General features: G+C 39.6%; 1 protein-coding gene across 1 annotated transcript; it reads left to right on the top strand.

Annotated features, from left to right (window-relative positions):
• Positions 1-11,207: 11,207 nt before the first annotated feature.
• Positions 11,208-11,545, top strand: LOC101843166 (60S ribosomal protein L37-like). Its single transcript, XM_040728823.1, has one exon. The coding sequence runs from the start codon at positions 11,208-11,210 to the stop codon at positions 11,499-11,501; it is 294 nt and encodes a 97-aa protein (XP_040584757.1). The 3' UTR covers positions 11,502-11,545.
• The last annotated feature ends 1,504 nt before the right edge of the window (positions 11,546-13,049 follow it).

Raw genomic sequence — 13,049 nt, 5'->3', positions numbered from 1 at the left:
TGGGTCCATTCGATTGAAAAATTTTTTCCCAACCTTTAATTCTCAGGTAATGTCTGTCTTTAAGGGTGAGGTGTGTTTCTTGTATGCAGCAGAAGGAAGGGTTCTGTCTTCGAATCCAATCTGCTAGTCTGTGTCTTTTTATGGGTGAGTTAAGGCCATTAATATTGAGGGATATTAATGACCAATGATTGCTCATCCTTCTTCGATTTGCGATGGTTGTTGTTGGTGGAATTATGTGTGGAATTTCACCCCTTTGTTCTTTTGGCTGTTGGTAGAGAGAGATTCTCTAATGCTTATGTTTTTCTGGTTGTAGTTAGCTTCCTTGGGTTGGAGTTTTCCTTCCAAAATTTTCTGTAGGGCTGGGTTAGTGGACACATATTGCTTGAATCTAGTTTTGTCATGGAATATCTTGTTTTCTCCGTCTATAGTGATTGAGAGCTTTGCCGGGTACAGTAGTCTGGGCTGGCATCCGTGGTCTCTTAGTGTAGGTAGAATATCTATCCAGGACCTTCTGGCTTTCAGCGTTTCCATGGAGAAATCAGGTGTAATTCTGATAGGTCTGTCTTTATATGTTACTTGACCTTTTTCCTTAGCTGCTCTTAATATTCTTTCTTTATTCTGTATGTTTGGGGTCTTGATTCAGATAAGTACTTTAAATAGATCTATAACACCTAATGAAATAGAAGTAGTCATCAAAAGTTACCCAACCAGCTCTCTCAGATCCCCTGGCTTGGGCAATGCTGCCTGGTTGACTCCCCCGGGACGGATGACCAAGCAACCAGGAGCCTGAGAGAGAGCTGGTCCACTTTTGCCCACACTCAGGTCACAGGGATGAGGTGAGCACTGGGTCCCTATCTTAGACTCAATTTCCTCCCGCTCACTACCTTTTGGATCCCTTGGCTTGGGGACAGCAGCCAGGTCGATTCCCCCCTGGACAGATGACCAAGCAAATAGGAGCCTGAGAGAGAGAGAGAGAGAGAGAGAGAGAAAGAGAGAGAGAGAGAGAGAGAGAGAGAGAGAGAGAACTGGTCCACTTTTACCCATACTCAGGGCAGAGGGCAGAGGACAGACAGCAGAGGCCATAGAATATTGGATTTGGTTACATCCACCAAAAGGGACACACCAGGAGAGGAAGAGACTCTTTCTACCCCCACTGGAAGAAATGATGGGAAAGAGGCAATATAAGAACACACTCAGCAAATGAAAAACAAATATGACACCACCAGAGTCTAGAGATTCTACACCAGTAAGACTTGAACACCCCAATGTTGGTGAAGCAGAAGAGAATGACCTTAAAAACACATTCATGAAAATGATAGAGACCCTCAAAGATGATGTGAGAAAATCCCTTAAAGAAATGGAAGAAAAACTAACCAAAAATTGCAAGAAATAGAAGAAAAAAACCAAAAAATCCAACAAATGCAAGAAAGGGAGGAAAACACGAAGCAAAAAGTACAAGAAACAATTCAAACAGTGCAAGCGTTGAAAACTGGCATGGAGACAATAAAAAACAGTCTGAAGGGATTCTGGAAATAGAAAAACTGGGAAAACAGTCAGGTACTACAGATGCAAACATAACCAACAGAATACAAGAGATGGAAGAGAGAATCTCAGGTGTTGAAGACACACACTAGGAGAAATAGATTCATAAATCAAAGAAAATCTTAAGTCCAAAAAAATCCCTAACACAAAATATCCAGGAAATATGGGACTAGATAGCCCATGGAACTAGGGTATAACAAAATACTACAGTTCTAAACAATAACAAAAAAAGTAGCAAAAATTGGCACCTACTAACATTCTGCTGTATTCATCCATCATCAGGGAAGTTTTCTCATGCAGTAGATGGAAACATATACAGAGATCCACAGCCAGCCTTTATGGAGTGAGAGATCTTGGACCACTTAGCCCTTAATGGGATTTTTCCATGAAATCCCTCCCTTTGCTGATCAGGGAATCCCACTGTATATGAGGCATAAATAGTGTAATATCCAGAGGGAATGGAGGGCACCAACAAAACAAGGTCATTTATTTATTTTGTTATTTTAGAAGCACTCTTATTTATATATCCATCCCACATTTCCTTGCCCTCCCATTCTCCCATGCTTCCCATCGACCCCCCAACACACCCCCTACCCACTCCTCAGGGATAGTGAGGCCCTCCATGGGGGATCAACACATCATTTGGGTTCTGTCTGGGCTGCAATAGATTCCCTCCATAGGGAATGGGCTCCCAATGTGTGCTCTAGGGATAAACACTGACTCCACTGTTAGAGGTTCCCATAGACTGCCTTGGCCTCCTAGTTGGCACCCACATTCAGAGATCTTGGTTATGTCCAATGCTGGTTCCCTCGCTTTACGACTAGGGTCTGCGTGCTCTAATTAGGTCAGGTCAACTGTTTCTGCCGTTATCTCCAGTTCTGTCTTGGTTCATTTTCTCATCTATCCTCCCTCTCCACAACTGGATTCCGGAAGTATGGCTCAGTGTTTAGCTGGGGGTGCCTGTTTCTGCTTCAATCAGCTACTGGATCAAGGCTCTAGGAATGGTAACCAAGGTTACCATCAATCTCATTATAGGGGAAGGGCATTAAAGGTAGCCTCTCCACCACTGTCTATATTCTTAGTTGGGGTTATCTCTATGAATCCCCTATCATTTTCTCTGTGCCAGACCTCTTTCCAAACCTGTACTGACTGCCTTTATCAAGGTATATACTTTCTTGACCTCCTGTATTCCTCCCTTGTCTCAGTCCTATTCTCTTCTCCCCCTGTCTCCTTTCCATCTCCCTCCTCTCTTCCCCCCATGTTTCCAATTTGCTCAGGGGTTCTTGTACCCCTCCCCTTCTTTGGGGGACCATGTGTTCTTCTCTTGGGGTCCTCCTTGCAAAACAAGGTCCTTTAATCAACTAGATCTACACACACTTGAACTCATAATGACTGAGGCATCATGTATTGGAACAACTTTGGTCTTCACCAGATAGGGTCCTAGAGTTGAAAAGAGAAATGACACATGCCCCCATCCCTAATCCAGAAGTAATCTCCAATTGACAAACACATGAAAATGAAAATGTAGTTTTCTCTAATGAAGTCTTACTGGCGAATGGAACAATCTACTCTTCAGTGTAATTAGCATGCCTAGCATTAGATGGCCAACAGAAAATGAACTCAATGATGGCTTTGGAGTGTCCTTGTCATTTCAGGGATTTTCCTTTTTTGAAAAGTTTCATTTTGCTTGGCATAATGGGGCACAATGATGGCAGAAACCAGATGTTTAAAGCTAGCCTGGGCACACAGCAAATACCCCGTTCTAAACTAAGTAAAATAAGAGAGGAAAAAACATAAGTGCATGTCTTGATGTCTAGGATGATAAGAATTCCTTTTCCTGTGGTGATCTCTAGGGAACTGTTAAATCTAATGCTTTTTAATTTGTAGTAATTCACTTAAATTTGATCTTAAATTCTGAAAAAAAGTTTTATCATCTTATGTTTTATTTTCTTTATATATTTTCCTTATTTTGCCATATAGGACCTTTGCATATGTATTGTAGCTTCCAGTTCCTGTTTTTTATGGTATTCTGGAGTGTGTGAACATGTGTGTCTCCGCATGTATATCTGTTTCCCATTTTGTTTTCTAGTGAGAGACAGAAAGGGGATGGATCCAGATGTGAGGGGAGGATGGGAAGAATTGAGAGGAATAAAGGGAGGAGCAACCAATGTTAGGACATATTATGTGAGAAAAAAGTATGTTATATAAATTCATTAAATGAAACAATGTTTTCTAGCTCCATTTGTTTTTAATAATACATAGATTACATAACTTTTGACTTTTTCTATCTAGAGTTATGTGATAGACTATTTCAAACAAAATTTATAGAACCCAGTGATAAAGTATGTGTAAAACTATGTACAAATTACAATTTTGAAATGAACTTTATATATCAATCTAACAACTTTTCTCCGTCTGACATCTTGCAAATGATGCTAATAGTTCTGCAGCGAAGGATGAAACAATATTTTTCAAATGTTGGATTATACGCCAATTTTTCTTAGTGTACCTTGGGAGGAATTTCATAACAATACAGATTTATTTTGATTTGAAGAAAACTTTGTATTTCTTGACTCTGGGATGAAAATCGTAAATAAGACACAGGGCTGACTTTTAGTAGAAGATGAGCCAATGCATCACAAGGAGACATCACAATTACAAAGATGTGTTCATTAGTAACCAAGCCAGCAGCAGACTAATCTAATGTTGGCAGTGATTGGCTTTGTAGAGAGTAGCTGTTTCACTGAGGCAGAAAAACTAAGTATTTTAAAGAGGAATGGAACTGAAAAGTTTGGGAAGAGCGTTTGTGTTCAATAAAAATACAACTCTGAAGTAAATTTAGACAAGGAAGACACAAATCAAGCTAACTTGTTTGCATCAGAGAATTTAACTGCAGTGGTGGGTTTGTCTGTGGGAGGGAGTGATGAGGTGCATTTGATAGAAGGAAATGGCAGAGAAATCTCTAGAGCCTTTCCCTACCACTTTGCTGCTGCATTCTTTCACTGTTCGTGAAGGGATGACTATGATTGGAAAACAAAAAACAAAAAAAAATCTCATGTCTGGAACTGTAAATTAGGTTCTTTTATACTTTTATTCGGATCTATTATAGTTTGAGTTTTTATGGTTTGTTCCAGAAAGCTGACAACAGCTGTATAAGTTTAAACTGAATAGATAAAAAATAATATCTCTTTAAGTCCAAAGCTGCCTGCATAAGCATAAGCTTGCTCTTAAAGAGTGGTTTGGCTGCTTTTCTTATTCCAGGAAGCAGGACACGTGATAACTGCCTATGAGTGAATAGAAAACCTAATCAAGAGTCCCTCATGCCCTCTGATAAAATTGGCAGGGGGAGACAGAGACTGAGAGAGAGAGAGAGAGAGAGAGAGAGAGAGAGAGAGAGAGAGAGAGAGAGAGAGAGAGAGAGAGAGAGAGAGAGTCCTACCATCATGCTCCCCTCCAAATTTAGGGGCAGCTCAGAACCTCCAAGTTTCAACCTTCTGCTTGGTGGTGAAGTGTGGCTTTTCCACCCACATCACAGCTGGCTTCTGAGTTGTCTCATCAGTGTCACCTACAGAGCATTCTTTGAGATAATTTGGCAGTCTTTCGAATCCTGGGACATTGGAATGCAGCCAATCTCTCAGTATGGAGACTAGCTTGAAGGAAACTCCCATGGTTGCTGGCATAGGCTGACTGAAGGAGGATGATTTTGAGCAGTTTGGATGACAGATCATATTCATAGGCTTAACAAATTATTACTCAGAAACACTGTACTCAAATTTTCAGTTAGTGAAAACTCCACAAATAGGCTTATTTGGTTTATTTTATTTTGGTCTTCATTTCATTGAAACAGCATTTAATATAAAGGAACATCTAAGTAGAAGCAACTGTTAAAATATAAACTGAGATGCTCCAGATTGATTTTGAAAATGGGAGTACTCTATTCAGATATGAGAATGTTTTGCCATATTGACCTAAGGGCAGGCTGGTTGGGAAGGTTCATGACATTGAATTAGGGATTATTAGTGGAAAAGGCAAGCCAACACATTGATTTCTCCTGTATTTTCTTTCACCTCTACAGTCGTCATGGGAAAGAGCATCTCTGCGCCTATGTTAAAAATGATAAGCTAATTCTGAAAAGTATAGCATTGCACCAAGAAAATCTGACAGTCCTGTTGGGAGCCTTTCCATGTGAGAGCAAAGCCTGGCCTACAGGACATAACTATTCAGTTAGCAAAGGCCTGATCCTTATCTATGTTTCTGTATATTCATATGGAATGGTCAGGACTATCATGTATAAAAGGAGAAAATGTATAAAAGGAGAAAATGTATGAAAGGAGAAAAACTATCAATGTTATATAACCTTAATAGCCTATGTTACTGGATTAAAGAATATTTGGCATATTTTCTGTATTTTAATAAATTTTGACAGAATTGGTAATTGCCAAAACAAAAGCAAAACTTAAGTTTCTCTTTCTATATTTCCTGCTATGATAAATCAGGACACATAGAGAGTACCTTGAGGGTAAATTCAAGAAGAGAATGGAACTTAGGATATAAGTGCATTGCCACCTCTAAAAGTGATAGCCATTTAACTTTCCTTGGCTCAGTGTAAGATTTTGCCCACTTTCTTCAGTAAGAAATCTTTCAGGGAAAAAATCAGGCTGTCTGTGTGCAAATCAAGCTTATTGGTTCAAGAGTGTTTTTTTTCTAACAAACTGGGAAGGAAGAGACTATGATGACCAAGTCTAGAGAACTGCCCACTTCTTTCCTGATTCATGTGGAATATTAGCGTTATTCAAAACTGCATTTAGTTTCTGTATATAATAGTGGAGGTTCTCAATTGTTCATTATTGATGACCACTATTTTTTCACATATATTCAGGATACTTTTCAAATTGGATATCCATTGCAGCTCTATTTGTCTCCAAGTCAATGAAGGGAGAACAGATGACATTACAATGGATCATCTATATTAAGTAATTGGATATTCTTATTCTCAGGAAGCTAAGCATAAAGCATGTAGTATACATCCTGGTATGAAGGAAAGCATTTGTAAGTATTCCACAAATAGGAAGACAGATGATATGTAGAGAGAGGCATAGATAATTTTTGCATATAACTAAATATAGAGTTGTAGTTCTCAACCTTGCTAATGCTGCAACCCTTTGATACAGTTCTTCATGCTGTGGTCACTCCAACCATAAAATTATTTTGTTGTTACTTTATAACTGTAATTTTGCTAATGTTATGAATTATAATGCAAATATTTGGTGTGTAGGATATTTGATATAACCCTCAAAGGGGTTGTGACCCACAGGTTTAGAAACATTGCTTTAGAGACACAGACACAGATATGTGGTTATACGAATGTGTATGAACATGTAGTTAGAAGAAAATAATGCATTATGTTACCAATCTCTGGGAATATATGCTGTCATGAGAGACACAACAAACAAAACAACTGATTATAGAATCAATGAGGTACAGTAGACAAATCGTTTGTCTTGGTGTTAATGTGGGAATTTACACAAACTGCTTTGTATGATTGCTGGATTCTTTCACAGTCTCAGTAGCTTAGTATTTTCCAGGCTAATTGTTTTTTCTAACCTCTATTTTGGATTTAAGCTTCAAAATCCTGAAAGTCATGTATAGAAACTCCTTTCTGGAAATGAGATCAATAAATTATTATAGATACAATGGACAAACTGTACTGTTAACTTTTATAATTAAGTCTCAATAACTTTGATGGTGTGTATAAGTGGGGAGTATATGCTTCCTATGTACTTAGAATTCAATTCAAGTTTCCTTTCAAAATTCATGTTAGGAGTAAACCCTGGCTCCACTATTAGGGGTTCCATAGACTGTCTTGGCCTCCAAGCTGGAGGGTTTATTCCTAGGCCAAAAATGGACTTGGGGAGACCACTCCCAATCGAGGGATTCTATTGCAGCTCAGATATGGAAAGGAGGGCCTGAGCCCTCCCACAAATGGTGTGATGGACTTTGATGATTCCCAGTGGATGGTCTCACTATCCCTGGGGTGTGGGTGGTGGGTGGGTTGAGGGATTGGTGGGAAGCAAGGGAGAATAGGAGGGTGAGGGAATGGGGGGATGGATATGTAAATAAGAGAGTTTCCAAAACTAAAATAAAAATTCATGTTTTATACATTCTTTGTTACGTGTATTTTATACTGTTTTGTATTATAATCATATGAATTCCATCTTTGTTGTCATGGTGCCATACTAGTTTTTGTTTAGCAGTATACAAAGCTCTATGGAGGGCTATTTTAGGAGATTAAAAATCTGGTATTAAAACTGCCCACCTAGCTTCTGCTTGTCCATGCTGGAATCTCCTGGCCTGGGGACTACAGCCAGGTCTACTCTCCCCAGGAGGATCAAGCAACTGCGAGCCTGTTGAGGCTGCTGGGCCACTCCCCCACCCACTCTGGGCAGAAGTGAGCTCCAGCCCCCACCTAGGGCTTCCTTTCACTTACCCATGCTGGAATCTTCTGGTCTGGGGATGGCAAGCAGGTCAACTTGCCTCCAGCTCATCAAACAACCTGGAGTCTGCTGACTACACTGTCCCAATCCAGCTCCTACCCACCAGGAGAGGGAATACCTTAGACCTACATGCACCCACCATGACACCAATCAGAGTACTGGACTGCTTGCACCCACTGGAAGAGAACCTTGGACCCATACTTACCAGGAGAGGGAGATACCCTACCTGTAACCACTGAAAGAAGGGATGGTAAGACGACAATATAAGAACACATTCAACAACAGAAACACCAGTATGCCACCAGATTCTAGGGACTGTACACCAGCAAGACATGAACATCCCAACACAGATGAAGCAGAAGAGAATGACGTTAAAAACAACTTCATGAAGATGAGAGAGACTCTAAAAGAGGAAATGTGAAAATCCTTTAAAGAAGTGGAAGAAAAGACAAACCAAAAATTGTAAGAAACAATTCATACAGTGTAAGGTTTGAAAACTGAAATAGAGACAATTAAAAAAACAGTCTAAAGGAATGCTGGAATTAGAAAAGGTACCCACCTTTTCTAATGATCAGGAACTACAGATGCAAGCATAACCAACAGAATACAAGAGATGGAAGAGAGAATCTCAAGCATTGAAAATACACTAGGAGAAATAGATTCTACAACCAAAGAAAATCTTAAGTCCAAAAAAATCACCAACACAAAATATCCAGGAAATATGGGACACCTTGAAAAAGCCAAACCTAAGAATAATAGGTATAGAAAAAGGCGAAGAAAACCAACTCAAAGGTGCAGAAAACATTTTCAACAAAATAATAGAAGAAAACTTTTCTGACCTAAAGAAAGATATGCCAATGAAAGTACAAGAAGCCTACAGAACACCAAATAGAGTGAATCACAAAAAAGTGCCCTTGGCACATAATAATTAAAACACAAAACATACAGAATGAAGAAAGAATATTAAGAGCAGCAAAGGAAAATGCCAAGCAAAATATAAAGGTAAACCTACCAGAATTACACCTGACTTCTCCATGGAAACTCTGAAATACAGAAGGTCCTGGATAAATATTCTACAAACACTAAGAGAGCATGGATGCCAGCCCAGACTACTACACTCAGCAAAGCTTTCCATCCCTATAGATGGAAAAACCAAGATATTCCATGATCAAACCAGATTTAAGCAATACATGTCTCCTAATCCAGCCTTATAGAAAGTACTGGAATGTCTATTCCAACTTAAGGAAGTTAACTACTCTCAAAAAATCATAGGCATAGATAATCCAACTTTACCAAAAGCCAAAAGAAAAAGTGTGTTAAATCCACAAACAATACCACCACCACCAAATGATAAAAACAAACAAGAATTAGCTCTCAATGGTTCTTAATTTCCCTCAATATTAATGGTCTTAATTTGCCTACAAAAAGACACAGGCTCACAGAATGCATACGAAAACAGAATCCATCCTTCTGCTGCATTCAAGAAACATACCTCAACTTTAAAGACAGACATTACCTCAGAGTAAAGGATTGGGAAAAGATTTTCCAATTAAATGGACCCAAGAAACAAGCTGGTGTAGCTACCCTAGACTTTAAAATAAAATCAATTAGACTTTAAAATAAAATAAATCAAAAGAGATGAAGAAGGTCATTTCATATTTCTCACAGGAAAATCCATCAGAAAGAAGTCTCAATTCTGAACATGTATGCCCCAAATACAAAGGTAGCCACGTTCGTAAAAGAAACATTACTAAAACTCAAAGCACACATAAGACCTCACACAGTTATAGTGGGAGACTTCAACACCCCACTCTCACTACTAGACAGGACTACCAGACAGAAAATTAACAAAGAAACAAAGGAACTAACAATTGGGATAAATAGATATCTATAGAACATTCCATCTAAACACAAAAGAATATACCTTCTTCTCATTGCCACATTGAACGTTCTCTAAAATCCACTACATACAAGGCAAAATAGCAAACCTCAACAGATACAAAAATTGGAATAAACCCCCATATCCTATCAGATCATCATGGTTTAAAGGCAACAACAACACAAATTGCAGAAACCCTATAAGCTCATGAAAACTGAACAACGTACAATTGCACCATTCCTGGGTCAAGGAAGAGATAAAGAAAGAAATTAAAGACTTAATAAAATTCAATGAAAATGAAGAAACAATATACCCGAACTTACGGGACACTTTGAAAGCAGTACTAAGAGGAAAGTTAATAACATTAAGTGCTCATATGAAAAGAGTTAGTTCTTTGTGAAAATCAACAAGATAGACAAATCTTTATCCAAATTAACAAGAAGGCAGAGAGAGAGAGAGAGAGAGAGCATGCAAATTAACAAAATCAGGAATGAAAAGGGGGACATAAAAACGGACACTGAGGAAATCCAGAGAATCAGCAGGTCATACTTTGAAAACCTGTACTTCCTGGAATTAGAAAATCTGAAGGAAATAGACAATTTCCTGATAGATATCACTTACCAAATTAAATCAAGAACAGATAAGCAATTTAAATAGACCTATAACACCTAATGAAATAGAAGCAGTCATCAAAAGTCTCCCAGGCCCTGATTGCTTCAGTGCAGAATTCTACCAGAAATTCAAAGAAGAGCTAATTCCAATACTCCTCAAAGTGTTCCAGACAATAAAAGTAGAAGGCTCATTGCCAAACTCTTTTTATGAGGCTAAAATTACCTTGGTACCCAAGCCACACAAAGACACAACTAAGAAAGAGAAATACGTACCAATATCTCTCATGAACATTGATGGAAAGGTACTCAATAAAATACTGGCAAATAGAATTCAAGAACACATCAGAAAAATCATCTACCATGATCAAGTAGGCTTCATCCAGGGATGCAGGGATGGTTCAACATATGAAAATTCATCATTGTAACCCACCATATAAACAAACTGGAAAAGAAAAACCACATGATCATCTCACTAGATGCTGATAAAACCTTTGACAAAATCCAACACCCCTTCATGATAAAGGTCATGGAGAGATCAAGGATAGTAGGAACATACCTAAACATAATAAAGGCAATTTACAGTAAAACAACAGCGAACATCAAGCTAAATGGAGAGAAACTCAATGCAATTTTTTTACATTAGGAAGAAGTGGTCTCTTTGATCTCTGCGGCAGAAGCAAGATGACAAAAGGAACATCATCCTTTGGAAAGCGTTACAATAAGACGCACTCATTATGCCGCTGCTGTGGCTCTAAGGCCTACCACCTTCAGACATCTACCTGTGGCAAATGTGGCTACCCTGCCAAGCGCAAGAGAAAGTATAATTGGAGTGCCAAGGCTAAGAGGAGAAACATTACCGGGACTGAACTGATGAGGCACCTAAAAATTGTCTATCAAAGATTCAGACATGGATTCCATGAAGGAATGACACCTAAACCCAAGAGGGCAGCAGTTGCAGCATCCAGTTCATTTTGAGGATTTCAGTCAGTCATAAAAATAAAATGTTCTGGTTTTGAAAAAAAGTGGGCTACAGAACTCAATACAAAATTCTCTATAGAGGAGTCTAAAATGGCTGATAGACAATTAAGAAAGTGCTCAACATCCTTAGCCATCTTAGATACCATCTTACTCCTGTCAGAATGGCTAAATCAAAAACACCAAGGACAGTTGATGCTGGAGAGGATGTGGAGAAAGGGGAACACTCCTCCACTGCTGCTGGGAGTGCCAACTTGTACAACCACTTTGGAAATCAGTACAGAGATTCCTCAGAAAAATGGGAATCAGTCTACCATAGGACCTAGCAATTCCACTCTTAGGCATATACCCAAAAGAAGAACATTCATACAACATGGACATCTGTTTCACTATGTTCTTAGCAGCATTATTTATAATAGCCAGAACCTGGAAGCAACCTAGATGTCCCTCAGCTGAAGAGTGGATAGAGAAAATGTGGTACATTTACACAATGGAGTACTACTCAGCAGAAAAAAAACCAGTGGAATCTTGAAATTTGCAGGCAGATGGATGACACTAGAAGAAACCATCCTAAGTGAAGTAACTCTGACAAAAAGACAAACATGGTATGTAGTCACTCATATATGGATTTTCGACATGGAACAGGGATTGACAGTCTTCAATCCCACATCCAGAGAACATGGGAGACAAGGAGGACCCTAAGATAGATATGCATGGTACACTGGATAAGAATGGAACAGGATCTCCTGAGTGGATTTGGAGCATGGGGAGAGGGGAGAGGGAGCAGGGAGAAAGAAAGAGGGAGAAGAGGAGGGGAGAGGAGGACATGTGGGAGCAGGAAGGTTGTTTTGCGGGAAGAATAGAGAGCAGGATGAGAGATACCACAATAGAGGGAGTCATTACAGGTTTGAGGAGAAATTTGGCACTAGTGAGATTTCCAAAGATCTAGAAGGATGACAACAACTGGAAATCTAAGCAATAGTGGAAAGACTACCTTAAATGACCTTCCCTAATAATGATTTTGACGGCTACCTTATGTGCCATCCTAGAGCCTTCATCCAATGGCTGATGGAAGCAGATGTAGACACCCACAGCTAAACACTGAACTGAACTCTTGAAGTCCAGTTTCAGAGAGGTCAGTGTGATGAGCAAAGGGGTCAACACCAGGTTGGTGAAAGTCACAGAAACAGTTGACATGTACAAGTGGGAATTCGGACTCCAGACTGATAGCTGAGAGGTCAGTATAGGACTTATCTATAACCCCTAAATTTGGGTGTCAGTGAGGTGGCGTTGGCAATCTATGGGGCCTTGGGTAGTAGATCAGTATTTATCCATGGCATACAAATGGACTTTGGGAGCCTATTCACATAGAGGGATGCTCTCTCAGCCTCGACACATGGGGGAGTGCCTAGGCCCTGCCCTGGATGATATGACAGACTTTGGAGATGCACCATGGTGGGCCTCACCCTCCCTGGAGAGCAGAGTGGGTATTGGGTGGGGGCTGGTGGGGTTGATGAGTGGTGGGAGAGGAGGAGAGGGAGAGGGAGC

The sequence above is a fragment of the Mesocricetus auratus genome, unplaced genomic scaffold (assembly GCF_017639785.1).
Source record: "Mesocricetus auratus isolate SY011 unplaced genomic scaffold, BCM_Maur_2.0 Super-Scaffold_100020, whole genome shotgun sequence".
Classification (NCBI taxonomy): domain Eukaryota; kingdom Metazoa; phylum Chordata; class Mammalia; order Rodentia; family Cricetidae; genus Mesocricetus; species Mesocricetus auratus.
This window is presented reverse-complemented; position numbering and strand designations above follow the sequence as displayed.